Source organism: Eumetopias jubatus, unplaced genomic scaffold (assembly GCF_037043125.1).
Source record: "Eumetopias jubatus isolate StellerSeaLion01/CBP00866 unplaced genomic scaffold, mEumJub1_p1.0 scaffold_9, whole genome shotgun sequence".
NCBI classification, from domain to species: domain Eukaryota; kingdom Metazoa; phylum Chordata; class Mammalia; order Carnivora; family Otariidae; genus Eumetopias; species Eumetopias jubatus.
This window is the reverse complement of record NW_028274815.1, coordinates 124381118-124400218: the sequence shown is the minus strand read 5'-3', so window position 1 is coordinate 124400218 and position 19101 is coordinate 124381118. Positions and strand designations below refer to the sequence as shown.

Below are 19101 nucleotides of genomic sequence, written 5' to 3'. Positions count from 1 at the left end.
CTGGGTGGCTCAGTCAGTTGAGCGTCTCCACAACTCGGGTTGTGGTCTCAAGATCTGCGTGGGTTCTGTGCTCAGTGGGGAGTCTGCTTGGGACTCTCTCTCTCCCTCTGCCCCTCCTGCCTGTGCAATCTCTCTCTCTCTCTGAGAATAAATAATAAAGGAATAATATGAAAAATAAATCTTAGAAAAATAAATGAATGAATAAACAAATAAATCTTAGGAAGGAAGGAAGGGAGGGAGGGAGGGAGGGAGGGAGGGAGGGAAGGAAGGAAGGAAGGGAAGGAAGGAAGGAAGGAAGGAAGGAAGGGAAGGAAGGGAAGAAGGAAGGAGGGAAGGAAGGAAGGGAAGGGAAGGAAGGAAGGAAGGGAAGGAAGGGAAGGAAGGGAAGGAAGGAAGGAAGGAAGGAAGGAAGGAAGGAAGGAAGGAAGGAAGGAAGGAAGGAAGGAAGGAAGGAAGGAAGGAAGGAAGGAAGGAAGGAAGGAAGGAAGGAAGGAAGGAAGGAAGGAAGGAAGGAAGGAAGGAAGGAAGGAAGGAAGGAAGGAAGGAAGGAAGGAAGGAAGGAAGGAAGGAAGGAAGGAAGGAAGGAAGGAAGGAAGGAAGGAAGGAAGGAAGGAAGGAAGGAAGGAAGGAAGGAAGGAAGGAAGGAAGGAAGGAAGGAAGGAAGGAAGGAAGGAAAGGAAGGAAGGAAGGGAAGGAAGGAGGGAAGGAAGGAAAGGAGGAAAGAAACAGAGAAGCAATTATAGAACAAGTAGACTTTGAATCAAGAGAGCTGGGTTTGGATCCCAGCTCTGCAGTTACTTGCTATTTGGGCATACTGCAATCTTGGAGAATTTCAGTTCCCTCATCTCTAAAATGAGAATAAGACCATCTCCTTCCCAAGGCTGTTGTAAAGATTACGTAAGATGATTTATGTGAAGATATATGATACATGGTGCCTGTATATAATAAATACAAGAGTTTTAAAAAGTCTGACAGCTATATCACTTCCTACACCTTTTAATTTAGTCAGTCAGTATACATCTATTAATTGAGGCCTCACAATCATCCTGTGAGAGAGAGAGCACAGGTACTGGTATCCACACTTCACAGATGAAAAAACCAAGATGAAAAAAGGCCAGAAAGGTGCAAGGGCCAGAGTGGAGCGGTCCCTGGAAGGCAAGTTACTGGCCCTATTCCCACACTGGTCTCACTCTCCATTGTCTGATAAATAGGATCCTAATGCCTTTAGGACTATTGTTCCTAAAGACACCAAAACTATAGTTTAAAACTTAAATTATGATGACCTTTGTTTATTCACAAAAATTATTTTTATATCCTTCGTATTTCTGAAAGAAGTATTTCTCTACAGATAATGATTTTGAAAGTTTGGCCAGGTAGCATATACATAGAGAGGGATTCCCATCCCAATTAATTCTATAATTTCTTAATTTATTATTTTTTATAATGTGGGTTCATCACCCCTAAAAGCATCACTTCTTTCCATCTGTCTTACAGATAAAGTAAGAGATACATATTCCTTTTAAACTGTTGGAAGTGGTGCCTTTTTTTTTTTTGCCTTCGAAGTTTTTTAATGATTCACAGCCCCTACCTCTGGGTCCTCAGCATCTATCTGGTTTAGGTGGATGTCTCCCGTTGTGAGCCACTGGAAAACAACATCCTGTTAAAAAACAGACACAGAATTAGACGCTTGGTTATTTGAGAAAACCAAGGCAAGACAAGAGAATTAAATCAATCAAGAAAAAATGATAAAGGGAAAGAGACTACATAGCAGTGTTTCAAAAAAGAGTAGCTACCCTTCTCTTGGTGAAATCATATGAAAACGTCAAAGTTTTCCTAACCCTAATGCCACTTTTACCATTGGAAATTGACCATTTATCTTAGGGCACTTTCACTTTTAACCACATGCCAAAATTTATTAAAACTTGCTCATGATCCTGAAACAACCCCTGTTTAAATGTGCCAATGACAGTCTGAACTTAAGGGCAGACTACATCTAGATGCCCCTGGAATGTGTCTAGAGACTAGAATTTCATGTGGATTCTGCAGAAACAAGATCTTAGTCAATCTCTCAATACAATAACAGTGCTTAAAGCTGAAGGAATCTGTTTCATTAATGAAATAGTTCAGTGGGACCTTCTTCCTCTGGCTAGTGAGTCACAGAATCACAACAATGTCCGGCGCTGCCATGCGCCGTCTGTCACCCTTCACAAGACACGTTTCCTTCACACTATGCTGACAAGCAACTGCCGTGCCTTCCCCTCTTCCCCACATCGACCAGTGACCAGTCCTGTCATAAACCCTCCCGACACCACGTGCTGGCCAGCCCCCCTCTCCTCCTTCCCACCCTCACTACCTTCACTCAGGTCACCATCCCCTCTTGGCTGGCTGACTCTGCCGACCTCCTAGCTGGCTTCAGGTTGCATCCTCCCTCTCACCTTCCACATGCCTGACAGAGGAGTCCTTCTGAAACACATATCTAACTACGCCCAAGGCTGCTGGACATTCTATAAGGGCTCTTCATAGCTTCCTGCAGAAAGTTCAAGTTTCTGGGCTTTACACATGAGGCCCTGGTTGAGCCTGCTCCTCACCTTTCCTCCAAGGTTGGCTCCCACCCCAACCTGGCAGGCTTGAAAACGTTCACCACATCCTTCTAAATTTACATCTCTGTCTCTCACATTCTCTCAATGCACTATAAATGTTTTCAAAGCAGGGACTGTGCCTGACTCAACCTTGTATTCTTAGTGCCAGGCATATAATGGGTTCTGAGAAACTGGTTTTATTTTTTACTTTTTTATTTTTTTAAAGTTTGTTTGTTTTAGTAATCTCTACAGCCAATGTGGGGCTCAAACTCATGACGGATCAAGAGTCACATGCTCTTTTAACTGAACCAGCCGGGTGTCCCTGAAGATCTGGTTTTAAATGAATAGATGACCTTAGCAGTATTTTTTTTAATGACATGAAAATCATACACATTATACATTAATGTAATGAAAGAGAAGAACCTACCATGATTTTGCTGTTTTCTTCTTTATCCAAATATTGGTCACTGAACATGTGACATGAGCCAAGCACTGCCAGCTTCCCACCTTGGTTCTGTCGATGACAAAGCAGTATTAGATGCTCAGATCCCAAAATGCACCACCTGCACCCTAGTCCCAAAAACTCATTATCAGAATCATGTGAGCAACTGTCTATACTAAGTGCCAATTCACATCAGGATTTTAATGACCTAAAAAATATCAACTATGATAGCAACTATATTCCCACCTGCTTCTCCCTTTAGACACTTCTATATCCTTCTATTTGACTTTAACAAAAAACAATGTGAATTGGTTCGACAGCATTTTCCCAGTTAACTTATAAATGAAGATTATAATCCTAAAGGAAAAAAGAATCTAAAGTCAATCTGTAAAGATATAAAGATATTTTATGAGTATCAAAAGACAGTCTTTAAGATCCAAACAGAAAATTAATCCATGAGCATGAAAAATTCACAGAAGAGGGCACCTGGGTGGCTCAGTTAGTTAAGTGTCCAACTCTTGATATTGGCTCAGATCATGATCTCAGGGTTGTAAGATCAAGTCCTGTGTCAGGCTCCATGCCCAGCATGGTGCCTGCTTAAGATTGTCTCTCTCCCTCTCTCTCTGCCCCTCCCCACTTTCCTCTCTCTCTCTCTCAAAAAAGAAAAAAAAAATTCACGAAAGAAATAACTGGTTAACAAGGAAAAAATTTAGAGGCGCCTGGGTGGCTCAGTCGTTAAGCGTCTGCCTTGGGCTCAGGTCTTGATCCCAGGGTCCTGGGATCGAGCCCCGCATTGGGCTCCCTGCTCGGCGGGAAGCCTGCTTCTCCCTCTCCCACTCTCCCTGCTTGTGTTCCCTCTCTCGCTGTGTCTCTCTCTGTCAAATAAATAAAATCTTTAAAAAAAAAATTAATCAGTAATTAGAAAAATCAAAACAAAGTATTTTTGCCTATCAGATTAATAAATATGAAAAAGACGACTACAAACAGTGTCAGGTTTCAACGAAATAAGTTCTTTCACACATTGCTGAAGCTGTCAACGTATGCAACAAAACATATAAAACCCTATGGACAATTTTACAGTCAGAATCACAGAAAGTCAGAAATAAATTCAAATGTTCAACCACAGAACCAGTGGCTAAGAATAAGAGAACCTTCTCCAGTAGTGAAGTTATATGCTACAAAGGGTTTTCAGTAACCTGGAAGAAGGCTTCTGTCATAACATGAGGTGCTTTTTATCTTTTTAACATGAGGTTAAAAAAAAGAAGTATACCATAAATTGTACAGCCCCCCTAGCTTAAAGCCCGGCGAGGCAAATAAATTAACACGAGCTGCAAGAAAGAGTAGGAGAAAATGATCAAAATGTCAGTTTTGTAATGAGACATTCTTTTTTTCCCTTTCCTCTCTGTAATTTTCAGTTTTCCTACAATGAGCATATATTATTTTTGTAATGAGGAAAACAGTACAACATTAAAACTACAAAATGAATTCAGTTTTTCTAGCAACATCACCTATAGGAAATAGGCACAGTTGTGACAGTACTAGGAAAGAATTACTCTCCAGCCAGACAAATACACAAATTCCATAAATAAAACAAGATTTGCAAAACAAACTGTGACTTGTACCACGTTAAAAGCAAATGGTTCATAGGAAAAATAACACTATTGCTGTAACATAACCATTGAAAGCACATCAGTTACTGAGAACAGAAAGTGAATTTGGTGAAATTCCACAGAAAGAGTGTTGAATGAACTCTGTTGCATTTGAACCCACATATGTAAGTAAATACAGGAAGAGGAAAGGACTTTCCTTCTTGCTACTACCCACAGTTACATCTGTATTTTTTCTTTAATATTCTTTTTTTCCCCTACCTCATTTATTTCAAATGGACTATAGATCTTCCCCTTAATCCTTTTATTCTGGACAGAGATTCTACCAGTGTCTTCAGTTTCTTTTTCCAGCTTTTGCCTATCATTTGTTCCAATTAAGTAAGAGTATATCTACTTAAGGACTGATTTGCTCCTTTGATATTAATGAGTTTTTCCTAGTAAACTAAAGACCTAGAAAGGATCATGACTAGCTCAACTTCGAAGGCAATGGCCCTGGGCGAGGAGGCAGAACACACCCCCGAACCCTGTGCTAGCCCATCCCTGCTTCGGGTGCCCTGCTTGGGCTTTCCAGGAGTATGGGAGTGGCCCCTCTAAGGCATCACTGGTTTCTCTCACAAACTTAAAAGGGACAGGTAAAAACCTCTCAAAGATTGTGTTTATAAGGCAGGACTAAATGTTTGTTAGGAGGGGCCCCTGGGTGGCTCCGTCAGTTGAGTGGTTGAGCATCTGACTCTCAATTTCAGTTCAGGTCATGATCTCAGGGTTCTGGGATCTGCCGGCGTCAGGCTCCCGTGCTCAACAAGGAGTCTACTTGAGAGTCTCTCTCTCCTTCTCCCTGTGCCCCTACCCCCACTTACATGTGCTCTCCCTCTCTAAGCAAATACATAAAATGTTTTTTTAAAAAATAATAAAAGCGGGTGGGGGGCTGGGTTAGCCTGGTGATGGGTATTAAAGAGGTCACGTACTGAATGGAGCACTGGGTGTTAGACGCAAACAATCATGGAACATTACATCAAAAACTAATGATGTAATGTATGGTGATTAACATAACATAACAAAAAATAATAAAAGTAAAAAAATAATAAAAAATAAAAGATAATAAAAGCTTCTAAGGAAAAGAAAACAGGCTTTAAAGAGCTAGGCAATGAGCAGATGATAATCTCATGCGTTCTTGAAGAATCACCACAGTTAGAACAGAACTCTGTACCGAATAGATGTTCCATAAAAACCCACTGAGGAAGCTGGGTAAAATCTCTGCGCACAGTTAAAAAATAAAAAATAATAGGGGTGACTGGGTGGCTCAGTCGGTTAAGTTTCCAACTCTTGATTTCGGCTCAGGTCATGATCTCAGTGTTGTGAGATGAAGCCCCAGCCCACATCAGGCTCCATGCTAAGCATGGAGCCTGCTTGAGATTCTCCCTCTCCCTCTCTAAATAAACAAACAAACAGACAAACAAACAAAATACTACACTACCAGAGGCCCCTTAAGATAGTTGTCTCATTACTTTTGTGACTATAAACTGACAGTTTATATAAACCAATTATTTCCACATCTTGAATATTCTTTTTTTTTTTTAAAGATTCTATTTATTTATTTGACAGAGACACAGTGAGAGAGGGAACACAAGCAGGGGGAGAGGGAGAGGGAGAAGCAGGCTTCCCGCTGAGCAGGGAGCCCGATGTGGGGCTCGATCCCAGGACTCTGGGATCATGACCTGAGCCAAAGGCAGACACCCTACGACTGAGCCACCCAGGCGCCCCCCATCTTGAATCATTTTATACTTTAATTTTAAAACAGTATTTCCAGTTGTTTGGGAGAAACTAATTACCATAATAACTATTATGAATTTTGTCTAAATATCTTCTTTCATAAACAGGATAGATATTTATTTACTTCCTAATAAAATGAAGTCAGACCTTTGAAATATGGGAGGGAAAAGTAATACCTAAATCCCACAAAGAAAAATAGGATGTGGGGAACTAGAGAAAAACTGGGAGGTCAGCTGGTGAATTCTAATCTTGGTAGACAAATAAAGGTGAATTCAGCAAAACATGAATTAAAAGGCAGTGGATGGGGCACCTGGGACACTCACTCAGTTGAGCGTTCGACTCTTGATCTCAGATCTTAAGCTCAGGGTCACAAGCACAAGTCCTGAGTTGGGCAATGGATAAGTGAGGTCACAATGAGAGGGGCTATGTCCTCTGGGACCAAAATGTGGGGTCTCCAGGATGAGAACTGAGCAACTAGTCTTCTGATACGTTGCCCTGGGACAAACTAAAATAACAGCAGTACAAGTGTGTGCATTTTGGTATGGTGTGTTAACTGACCCTTTCCCTGGATGGATTCTCTTACACTGAGGGTGAGAGCCCGTAGTCATAGACGGTTATAATATAGGTAGCCTCATGCTACCGTGGAATAGCTTTGGATTTAGAATGGTAAGAGCTAGGTTTAGGTCTTGACTCCATCGATTACTGGACAATCTGCTGTTTCCCCATAAATAAAGTGTAGTTAACTGAAATACTACCTCACTGGGCTGGTGTAAAGACCAATGAGAAAACATAAGAAACCCCTCTGGAAACAACGGTTTTTATTATTTTAATAATAAAAATAATGTATCTACCCACATCTAAGAAAGGCTGTACCTTCGAGTGATAGAAAGCCAGAATGGGTCTGTTAAGCGGGAAACAGACAGAGCCTGTGGACAGAACAGCCACTGCTGGTTTCATGACACTCAATGTGGCACCAAAAGGATAGACAAAGGTGAGAGCCCTGTAAGAAATTAAAGAAACATTCAAATTTTTTAAAAAAATGAATAAAAATTTTTTTGAAGATAATTTCAGTGCTTCTTGAGCAATTCAAGATCTAACACAAAGTTTTTTTTTGGGGGGGTGTCAGGAGTAAAAAACTCAAGTTTTATTATATACACATGGAGGCCCAATAATGAAATTGAGACCCAAAGAGATGACCAAGGCAGGCAGCTTTTTATACCTTTTATACAAAAACAATAAGTGTGTGAGGAATTGACAGGATAAAGAAAATAGGTATTGAGGGCTTTAGTTAGTAAGGAATTCTAAGTGGAATCTGGGCTGAGGTAGTAGATAAGTAAAAAAGTAGCAAGGTTTATTTCTATAGCTTTCTCAAATTTAAAGTCCCTACCTCTGGTGATAAGGATGTCTATTACTTTTTTATTTTTATTTAAATTCTGGTTAACATACAGTAATATTGGTTTCAGGAGTAGAATTTAGTGACTCATCACTTACATATAACACCCAGTGCTCATCATAACAAGTGCCCTCCTTAATGCCCATCCCCCACCTACCTCTCTCAATCAACCCTCAGTTTGCACTCTCTCCTTAAGAGTCTCTTATACGGGTGCCTGGGTGGCTCAGATGGTTAAGCATCTGCCTTCGGCTCAGGTCATGATCCCAGGGTCCTGGGATCGAGTCCCACATCGGGCTCCCTGCTCCTTGGGAGCCTGCTTCTCCCTCTGCCTCTCTCTCTCTCTCTGTCTCTCATGAATAAATAAATAAAATCTTTAAAAAAAAAAAAACAAAACTCTTAAAAAAAATTAAAAAAAAAAAAAGAGTCTCTTATACTTGATCTTTTGGGTTTTTTAAATATTTTATTTATTTATTTGACAGCGAGAGAGGGAACACAAGCAGGGGGAGCGGGAGAGGGAGAAGCAGGCTCTCCACGGAGCAGGGAGCCAGATGTGGGACTCGACCCCAGGACCCTAGGACCATGACCTGAGCCAAAGGCAGATGCTTAACGACTGAGCCACCCAGGCGCCCTTTTATACTTGATCTTAGCCAAAAGGCCGAGAAGTGATGGAGTTTCCCTCTCTTTTTCCCCTTCCCATATGTTCATCTGTTTTGTTTCCTAAATTCCACATATGAATGAAATCATACAGTATTTGGCATTCTCTGACAGACTTATTTCACTTAGCATAATACACTCTAGCTCCATCCACGTCGGTTGCAAGTGGAAAGATTTCATTCTTTCTGATGGTTGAGCAATATTCCATTATTTATGTATGTGTATATATATGTTTATCCATACACACCATATGTTTACCCATTCATCAGTCAATAGACATTTGGGCTCTCTCCAAAGTTTGGCTATTGTTGATAATGCTGCTATAAACATCAGGGTGCATGTGCCCTTTTGAATCAGTCATTTTTGTATTCTTTGGTAAATACCTAGTAGTGCAATTGCTGGGTCTTAGGGTAGTTCTATTTTTAACTGTTTGAGGAACCTCCATACTGTTTTCCAGAGTGGCTGCACCAGTCTGCATTCCCACCAATATTTTTATAAAAGAGTTCCCTCTTCCCTGCATCCTCACCAACATCTGTTGTTTCCTGTGTTGTTAATGTTAGCCACTCTGACAGGTGTGAGGTGGTATCTCATCGCAAACACAAAACTTTAAAAAAAAAAAAAAACCAACACAAAATTTTGTCTAACCTTTGGTTTGTCAACTCAAAAATTGGTATAACTCTAGCTACTAGTTTAATAAAGCACTTCAAAAATCTGAAAGCAAATTAACAACTTATAATCTATGTATAAATGATTGTAACTGGAAGAACTAAAGAAACCCCTCTGGAGGAGGAAGAAGAGGGGCCCTCATCTTAGAGCTGAACTGGAGTTATAAATGAGCCTGCTCTGTATGACAATGTCTTCCTGGTAAACATTTCCCTCTTCCTTACAGATGTGACTGGTATCATCTCCAGGAATGAATGGCTGTCATTAGAAGGCCATGTTACCAGTCAAGCCTTATATGAATAGAGACCTGACATCAGACACGTCTACACACACCTACCTCGGCCTCCTTCCCCCACTCTATCCTAACAAACACTTAAAGAGTATCTAGAGTGAGGGCGCCTGGGTGGCTCAGATGGTTAAGCGTCTGCCTTCGGCTCAGGTCATGATCCCAGGGTCCTGGGATTGAGTCCTGCATCAGGCTCCCTGCTCCTTGGGAGCCTGCTTCTCCCTCTGCCTCTCTATCTCTCTCTCTCTCTGTGTCTCTCATGAATAAATAAATAAAATCTTTAAAAAAAAAAAAGAGTACCTAGAGTGAGTCAGTCTGACCTGGGGCAATGTACTCCTAAAAAGGGTGTGGGATGGAGGGGTAAGGGTGGGGTGCAGACCCTAGGGTGTGGCCAACCCCTGCAGGAGGGGCTAAGGTTTAACTGAAAGCATCAAAATGGAGCTCTGCAAAGGTAGTTGTTTGAATAAGTGCTCTCAGAATGGAGAGAAACAGGAATCTTATAACAAAGCATAAAGTTAGAAACTGGGGGAAGGGAAGCACCCATGAAGAGCTCCCTATAAAGATAATGTGAATTTTCCTTTCTTAGACCATGAGAAAATTCTTTTTAGCTTAAGTTTAAAATGATTTCCTTCCAGTTAGTTTCCCCCTCACTTCAGTCAAGTCTCACCTACCCTCTGACTTCTGTGTCATATGGTGGGTGAAAAGGGGCACCTGCCCCACGTTCTCTATTCTCCCGTTTGAGCCCTGCCCCAGCAGTAGCCCAGGAAAGGGGACTATAGGCCATGTGTCCCAGGCCAGAAGGAGAAAGAAATGAGCAGTCCAGGAGAAAGAAAGGAGCAGTTGCCATGGAGGAAGAAAAGGGATGTGGGAGAAATAGTTACATGGATGTCAGTGCACATCTTTGCCCCACACTTCTCCCCAACTGCACGCCAAGGAGATGACTCTCAAGGAGGAAGGGAGAATGGACATTCGAGTCATACGATGGAAACTGTCAGTCATTATTTATACTCCTCTATTCCTTTTATTATTACTAAGAAATCAATTAGACTGACATTTTGATAACACTAGGCATAAGGCTAAACATCCACCCAAAAACCAAAAACAGGATTTTTCCAAACTACATGTGAATGAATAAGATTGGCTGGGTGAACAGCTGGGAAAGTGTATTCCTGTACGGGCCCAAAGGCGGGAATAAGCTTAGCATATTTAAGGAGCGGAAACAATGTCAGTGTGGCTACAGCTGAGAAACAGGAAAAGGGACATGATAGAAAATGGGCTAAATGAGACCTCAGACTTCAATAGGTCAAGCTTTTTCAAAACACAAAGCTGGGCTAGTTCTCCACATCTCAAAGCCCACCCAGAAACTACTGCTTCCAGGATGACCTAGGAAACAACCAGCCATTTGCTCTTCACAATTACTAAGGACTTAATTAACACAATAGCAGGTAAGGTACTATGCCATGTAACTTAAAAAGCACTTTTACAAGTATGGCCTCACTGGAGTTTCCAACAACTTTGTAAGATTCATATTGTCTCCATTACACAGACTCAGAAACAGAAACCAAGAGTAACTTGCCTGGGACACCCTGCAAGTAAGACATGAAAATAAAAACTTCTGGGATGCCTGGGTGGCTCACTCAGTTAAGCAGTTGCCTTCAGCTCAGGTCATGATCCCAGGGTCCTGGGATGGAGCCCCACATCGGGCTCCTTGCTCACCGGGGAGTCTGCTTCTCCTTCTGCCTACCGCTTCCCCTGCTTGTGCTCTCTCTCTAAATAAATAAAATCTATTTATTTATTTGAGAGAGAGAGAATGAGAGAGAGAGAGCATGAGAGGGGGAGGGTCAGAGGGAGAAGCAGACTCCCTGCTGAGCAAGGAGCCCGATGTGGGACTCGATCCTGGGACTCCTAAATAAATAAAATCTTAAAAAAAAAAAGAAAAAAAAGCCCTTCTACTCCAAGTCCACAGTTCTTTCACCTACACCAACTGGATAAGCTGACACAAAGCTTAAGAATTATATTATGAGAAGTGGGAGGATGGGTGAAACAGGTGATGGGGATTAAAGAGGACACTTATCATGAAGAACACCAAGGAATGTACAGAAGTGTTGAATCACTATATTGCACACCTGAAACTAATGTTAACACTGTATGTTAATTATACTGGAATTAAAATTAAAAACTTAATTTAAAAAAAAGAGTTAGGGGCGCCTGGGTGGCTCAGTGATTAAGCATCTGCCTTCGGCTCAGGTCATGATCCCAGGGTCCTGGGATCGAGCCCCGCATCGGGCTCCCTGCTCCGCGGGAAGCCTGCTTCTCCCTCTCCCACTCCCCCTGCTTGTGTTCCCTCTCTCGCTGTGTCTCTCTCTGTCAAATAAATAAATAAAACTCTTAAAAAAATAAAATAAAAAAAGAGTTAGATTGGGCTCCACACTGGGCATGGAGCCTACTTTATAAATAAATAATAAATACATACATATATACATACATAACACATAAATAAAGATTATGATTCTTAAATGTCAAAAATGTTGGTCCTATGATGTATGTTGCCATACGTTTGTCCCTTTTATGACTTTACCTTGGTTGCATCCTAAGAAAGGTCTCCCCTACTCTAAGGTTTATAAAATATTCACCTATTTTTTTAGTACTTTTATGGTTTCATTTTTTAACATTTAAAATTTTAATCCATCTGAAATATATGAGTGTGATGCAAAAATGGAAATGTTTTTTCAAATGGTTAGCCACAATTATGCCATCTATTTCCCAATAATTTGAAATGTCACTTTTACTATAAACCAATAATCCTCACTTTTCATACATATTGAGTCCGATTCTAATTTATTTATTTCTCACTATTTCTGCATTAGTACTACATTATTTTCATTACTAGAGTTTTATAATATGCTTTAATTATGTAAAACATTCAACTCCTATGAGGTGAAATACCTCAAAGGAGAAAGGTAAACCAGAAAAAATATTTACAACACAAGGAGGTCTTATAAATGAATAAGAAAAGATAAACCATCAATAGAAAAATGGGCAAAAAGTAGTGAACAGGAAATTCACAGAAGAAATACAATCAGCCAATAGGCTTTAAAGGCTATCCCACTCAGTAGTAATCAAAGAAAGGCAAATTAAAATAAAGAGATAGATAGCATTTTCACTAGAATACTCCACTCTGGCAAGAGAGGAAAAAGGAGCATGTTCATAGGACAGTAAGTGCTACAAACTAACTGGAGGGCAATTTAGCAATGTACCACATTTGGCAATGCAACAACTGGAAAATTTTTGTTTTGTTTTGTTTTAAAGATTTTATTTATTTATTTGACAGAGAGAGAGATAGCAAGAGAGGGAACACATGCAGGGGGAGTGGGAGAGGGAGAAACAGGCTTCCCGCAGAGCAGGGAGCCTGATGTAGGGGCTCCATCCCAGGACCCTGGGATCATGACCGAAGCCAAAGGCAGACGCTTAACGACTGAGCCACCCAGGCGCCCCTGGAAAACTTTTGACCCAGAGATTCTAATGCTAAGAATCTAGCCTTGCTAAAATATTAGCAAAAATGCACAAAAATTGCATGTACAAAGACATTCACTACGAGCTTTATTTATAGTAACAAGTATAAAATTGTTTATAATAACATGGAGCAGAAGTTAAGAGTATAGGCCCTGGAACAGACTGCTTGGGTTTGAAACCAAGTTCTGACACTTATTAAGTCATGTGACCTTGGGCAATTAACCTCTCTGTTATCTCATATATAACCTTAGTGTGTTGCTGTGATGATTAAATGAGGTAAAAATGCCTCTCTCTCTCTCTCACACACACACACACACACACACACACACACAAATGCCTGTCATATAGTAAGTGCTCAATAAATGTTAGATTTAACTATTAAAACAAAATATCATAAATGACCTCAATGTTCAACAACAGGAGATTGGTTAGGTAAACTGGGATAATTCCAATTTAATCTAGTCATTTAAAAGGATATGGTGCCTATCTATATTTTTATATATGAAAAAAATCTAGAAATCTAAATACCATATTGTTAAGAATAATTATCTTTGGGGAAAAGGGCATACATTTATAGTGGAGGACTTCTATTTTCTTCCTTTTGAACTGCTCAAACTGGTTTTTTTGGTGAGAATGACTTTTATAATCAGAAATGATAACTCTTCACTTTGAAAAAGGAAACTCTTCAAAATGACAAATGTACCCTCTTTATATAGCCTCAGAAAACACACTCACTGGGCATTGTTTCCACTGCTTTCCTCATCAATGATTCCAGGCACGGCCTTCCCTGCAGCTCGGCTAATTTCCCTTGAAGAAAAAAAATTAAATCTAGTAAACCAAAAAAATTTAGGAATTTCATACTCCATTCATTAATAGTATGAACTAACTGCAAGGACTTTGCAGACTTATTCAAAATATAATTCTTAAAACTTAAATAAAGGTACACCTACACACCTACACCTCTTCGTGTAGCTTGCAAAAGTTAACATTTAAATATGAGGATCAGGGGCACCTGGGTGGCTCAGTCATTAAGCATCTGCCTTCGGCTCGGGTCATGGTCCCAGGGTCCTGGGATCTAGCCCCTCATCGGGCTCCCTGCTCCACCCGAAGCCTGCTTCTCCCTCTCCCACTCCCCCTGCTTGTTTTCCCTCTCTCTCTCTCTGTCTCTCTCTGTCAAATACATAAAATCTTTAAAAATAAATAAATAAATATGAGGATCAGTTCTTCTTTCCTGAGTCCTGAAGGAAGGATCAATATTCTAGACTAGACCCACATTCTAGTCCTATACTCTAGACTCCGTATCATCAGACCCAGCAGGGTGTCTGGCATATAGCAAATTCAAGTGTGGAATGAGTAACCTTTTTTTTTTAAAGATTTTATTTATTTATTTTGACAGAGAGAGACACAGCAAGAGAGGGCGAAGCAGGCCTCCCACTGAGCAGGGAACCCGATGTGGGGCTGGATCCCAGGACCCTGGGATCATGACCCACGCCAAAGGCAGACACCTAACAAGTGAGCCACCCAGGCGCCCCAAGGAATGAATAATTTTAAATATAGGGAAAAGCTCACAGAGAGGGCACCTGATGTTGCTTTTCTCATGCATTCATTTCCCACTTCTCCAAAGCCCCTAATTTATCCTTTAAGATCCAGTGAAACAGAAAAAACTGACTTCATCCCAGGCTCCAGGGGTAGAGAATATGACCTAGCTATACCACCATCAGGGCATTCTATGCCCTCTGCCACGGTGACCAGTTCAGGATGGGCATGTGGCCTAGGCCAGCTCAAACAGCAAATCTCGGGACGACTCTGGCTGGGAATGCTGGGGCCAAGGCAGGCTCTCTTGCCCTAGATGGTGAGGCATGCAGACAGAAATCTGGGAACTGCTAAAACTATTCAGCCCATACACACAGGAGAGCAGAGCCAAGAGAACTACAGAGCAATGGAACTGGGGCTCTGACAACACCATGAATTTTCAGTTAATCCACACCCAAAGCCTGCCCTATTTCTGGGGTTTTCAATTACATGAATCAATAAAATCTCTTTCTTGTTTCATCCCATTGAGAGACTAGGGTCTTCTGTGCTTGCAATTGAACACATGCTGACAAAAAAGGTGAATGTGGAATAAGGTTTCAAAAGATGGGAGGAATATAATTTGAGGAATGAGAAGTAATATAATAAAATAAATTACAATATAGTAAAATAAAACAAAAGAGCAAGAAAGGAAGAAAGGCCAGTGAAAAGAATGTGTGAGAAGAGACGAGAGAAGATAGGAATCATTTGTAAAAACATTTCTGTTTTCAACACGCTTACCTATTCAGGACTCCGTTGGAAACTAGAGCTTCTTTAGGATGGAAATACTTATAATATACATTTCTAACCACAGCATCTTTAAGGGGAAAAGAGAGGAAGTTGCATCTTAGATTAGAAATAGGTTTGATATTATAGACACATATAAACTTTGACCTGTAAGGAACCCTAGAACTCTGTTCCAATTCCTCCCATTTTATACATGGAAGAAGCCTAGCCCCAGAAGGCTCAGGACCATGCACCCTCAGCCCAGGGCTCTTTCCATTGTACTATTAGGTCCAGAGGGCTACAACATGAATAATAAATAGGAAAAAACAGCCTCTACTAAAATAACAATAATAATAAATTACCATTATTAACCATGATTCCATATTCTTCTAGAAGAAAGTTAATATTGGTGTCAAATCTGGATTCCCCACCTTCTCCTAGCATCACAAGGATATCACCGCCGCCATGAAGGTATTTCTTCAGGACTTCAAACTACACAAAGGAAAAAAACAATCTATGAATACACCCCAAAGACTTTTGTCCAAAGTACTATGAATAAGACCTTAGCTACCTGAAAAATAAATGACTCTATAAGGCACTTAAGTATAAATGTATATAAGATAATATAAAATTACTCTCTACATAGGATTTCCAAGCTTGTCTTTAAGCATAAAGTTCCAAAATACTCAAACTGAATTGACATTTTCCACACTGACTATCTGGAAAGAAACCAAAAGTGGAAACCATTAGCTAAAGGAAGCTCACAGGTCACTGAGCAGCAGCGCCGGTCTCAGCCTAGAGGAGACAGAATCAGCCCTGGTTGAAAATGATTGCTCCAGACCATACCCTCCCCTCACTGCCAGCCATGGACATCAGGATGAAGGCATTGCATTGCATACCACTCCCAGGGAGGAATTCTGTTCCAGTCATTGACTGATCAAGCCATAGTGAGAAACGCATGTTATCTGCTTATCTCCTGGGAGCCTCTCTCTTGCATTCCCAAAGCTGGGGAGGGAAGAAAAATCTAGCACTGGTCTTGTTGACCCAGCCTGAGAAAACCCGGGGTGAGTGGTCTAAACCAACAGTCTCTCAACTTTTTCTCAAGCACCCCGTAAGAAAATGTGAACACGCACTCTGATATGTACATAAAGTACGTATATTTATATCATTATAAAACATCGTCCCAAAAAGGGAAATTTTCAAGGATAATAAAGATATGACAAATACAATTTCCTTCTGGCACCTCAGTGATTCACCACATACATCCCACTTTGGAAACCACTGGCTTAGCCCAGCTCTGCAACAGCAAGGCCTCTTGCTCTTGCACACTCCCTAGATGTCCTTCTCTCCTCCAGCCCCCTAAATATAGAAAACATTATGCAACAATTAACATCACCGAGGGGGTTTGCTCCCAAATGAGACATAACTTCACAGATGCTGGACTCTCCACAAGACTGTCCGACTCATGGGGATCCTACACACGTATTTTTAGCCTTTGTTTCAAAATGTCAAACATAAAGAAGTGCTCTAGTGTATGTACTACTGACGCTCACGTGTTAGCAAACCGAAATATATTCTTCTAGTGCCTATATGCCCAAACACTGACAATTTGAAGTACACATATTCTTTCATAAGTCATCTTCCTTTAACTTCTTTACATTACAGTTAAGACATCTTTTTTTTTTTTTTTGAATGGTGGTGGGTTATAATATCTGGCCTTCTTAATTCAGAATAAAGGTACATTTATAATATAGATATGGGCGCCTGGGTGGCTCAGTCGATTAGGCATCTGACTCTTGGTTTCGGCTCAGGTCGTGATCTCAGGGTCGTGGGATTGAGCCCCACATCAGGCTCTGTGCTCAGCATGAAGTATGCTTGAGATTCTCTCCCTCTCCCAATGTCCCTCCCCCCATTCACACGTGCTCTCTCTCTCTCTCTCCCAAATAAAATAAATAAAATCTTAAAAAAAATAATGCAGACAGATGTTGAGCTGACAGAGTTGGGAAGCATGGTCTGGGCCAACTGGTGGTAAGTGAATACCACCACCAAGCAAATGTGTAAGCCAATGAGCTGAGGTAGGAACAAAGAAAAACTAAATTCAGTCTAGCTTCTAGCTTGATTCTCACATCTAGTATCAGACATATGATGTCTTGTCATAGAAGTTTCTGGAGGACAACATCAAAGAGGGATCATACAGTCTATGAGGGGTGAACTGACCCCTTTACTGGTCCTAGGAGGCCAGCAACAGGGCTGAGGAAGGCAGCGATCTCTGCCTGGAGGAAGACCTCTGCTAACCATCTGAATCAGCTTAATGGAAGAATAAAAACACAAGGGAATGTTGGTTCTTAGAAAGAAGTTAAAAGTTTTTCTGCCTTTCCTTCCCACCTCACCCCACCTCTAAAGAGAAGGCAGGGTGCAGGGGATGGTCTGGTGGGAGAACATTTTATTAGGCTAAATATGCCTCTCAAGGGATTCTATCTTTTGAGAGCCACTGCCTTCCATCCCTAAGAGCCTGAAGTAAGGTTTGACCCAGTGCCTGTTCCCTGTTGGGAAAAGGACCAGGCACTGGTCTCAGGTGCCCTGGCTTTTCTGAGGCTGCTTGTTCCTCAGCAAAGACCTGATCACTTCTCTGTCTTCGCTAGGCAGAGAAGGGAGGTAGCAGGGGAGAAACTACTGGAGTGTGAGGCTAAAAACCAACAAAGAATATGGTATTCCTTCACATGTCACTGCCCACTGTGTGTACCTTTCCCTCAGGGTCTCATTGGGTGGGGGCAGCTGGCCAACTCCATGTTCCTAATAGGAATTCCTGCTCCTTCTCTCATTAACTTGATCAAACAGTTATGTCTCTCAACATGCCCTTCTCAGATAAGAAGGTGGCCTTGCAGTCAGGTCAACAACAACAAAAAAAAGAACAATAGAAATGCTTCCCTGTAGACCTCCTCCCTGTGTCCTCACCCAAAGTCAGAGCAGAAGACCATGGACTGCCCCAGTCTAAGGACCACACCAGTTCCACCCTGCCTCAACCTCCCTACTCCCCACAACCCTCCCTAAGCCCCAAAGGGCTTGCAAGTTTCTATGAGAAGAGCTCGTGCTGTGTTCTGGGATTTCTGTTTAGTACACATAACATTTACCATCTTAACCATTTTTAAGTGTGCAGTTCAGTAGTTCAGTACATTCACGTTACTGTGGTGCAATGGATCACCACCATCCATCTCCAGAATTCTTTTCATCTTGCAAAACTGAAGCTCAATACCTATTAAACAACTCCTCATTTCCTTCCTCACTCTAGCCCCTGGCAACCACGATTCTAACTTCACATGAATTTGATTACTCTAGGTACGTCATATAAATGAAATCATGTAGCACTGGTCTTTTTGTAATTGGCTTCTTTCATTTAGCATAACGTCCTCAATATACACCCATGTTGTAGCATGTATCAGAATTACCTATCTTTTTAAGGCTGAATAATAATTTACTGTACGTATACACCACATTTTGTTTATCGATTCATCTGTTGGTAGACTTGGGTTGCTCCCACTTTTGGCTATTGTGAATAATGCTGCTATAAACATGAATGTACAAATATCTCTTTGAGATTCTGCTTTCAGTTCTTTTGGATATATATCTAGAAGTCAGATTGTTGGATCATATGATAATTCTGTTTTAAATTTTTTGAGGAACTGCCATTCTGTTTTACATAATGGCTGCACACACATATTTTCCCTTTCCACCAACAGTGCACATGGGTTCCAATTTCTCTACATCTTTGCCAATACTTGTGTTCTGGGTTCCACATTTATCATTCTTTGTCTATTCTACGAAATAGGATAAAAAACAGCTTCATTTTAAAAGGAATTTCCCCTCTGCATCGGGCTCCCTGCTCAGCGGGGAGCCTGCTT

The 19101-nt window shown here is 41.1% G+C and overlaps 1 protein-coding gene across 1 annotated transcript in view; it reads right to left on the bottom strand.

Moving 5' to 3' along the window:
• IFT52 (intraflagellar transport 52) overlaps nucleotides 1–19101 on the bottom strand; it is a 45286-nt gene that overhangs the window by 21859 nt on the left and 4326 nt on the right. Inside the window, 6 exon segments of the mRNA XM_028121981.2 lie at nucleotides 1589–1657; nucleotides 3007–3093; nucleotides 7272–7398; nucleotides 13643–13714; nucleotides 15218–15293; nucleotides 15565–15694. Of these exon segments, the coding sequence (XP_027977782.2) occupies nucleotides 1589–1657; nucleotides 3007–3093; nucleotides 7272–7398; nucleotides 13643–13714; nucleotides 15218–15293; nucleotides 15565–15694 (561 nt within the window).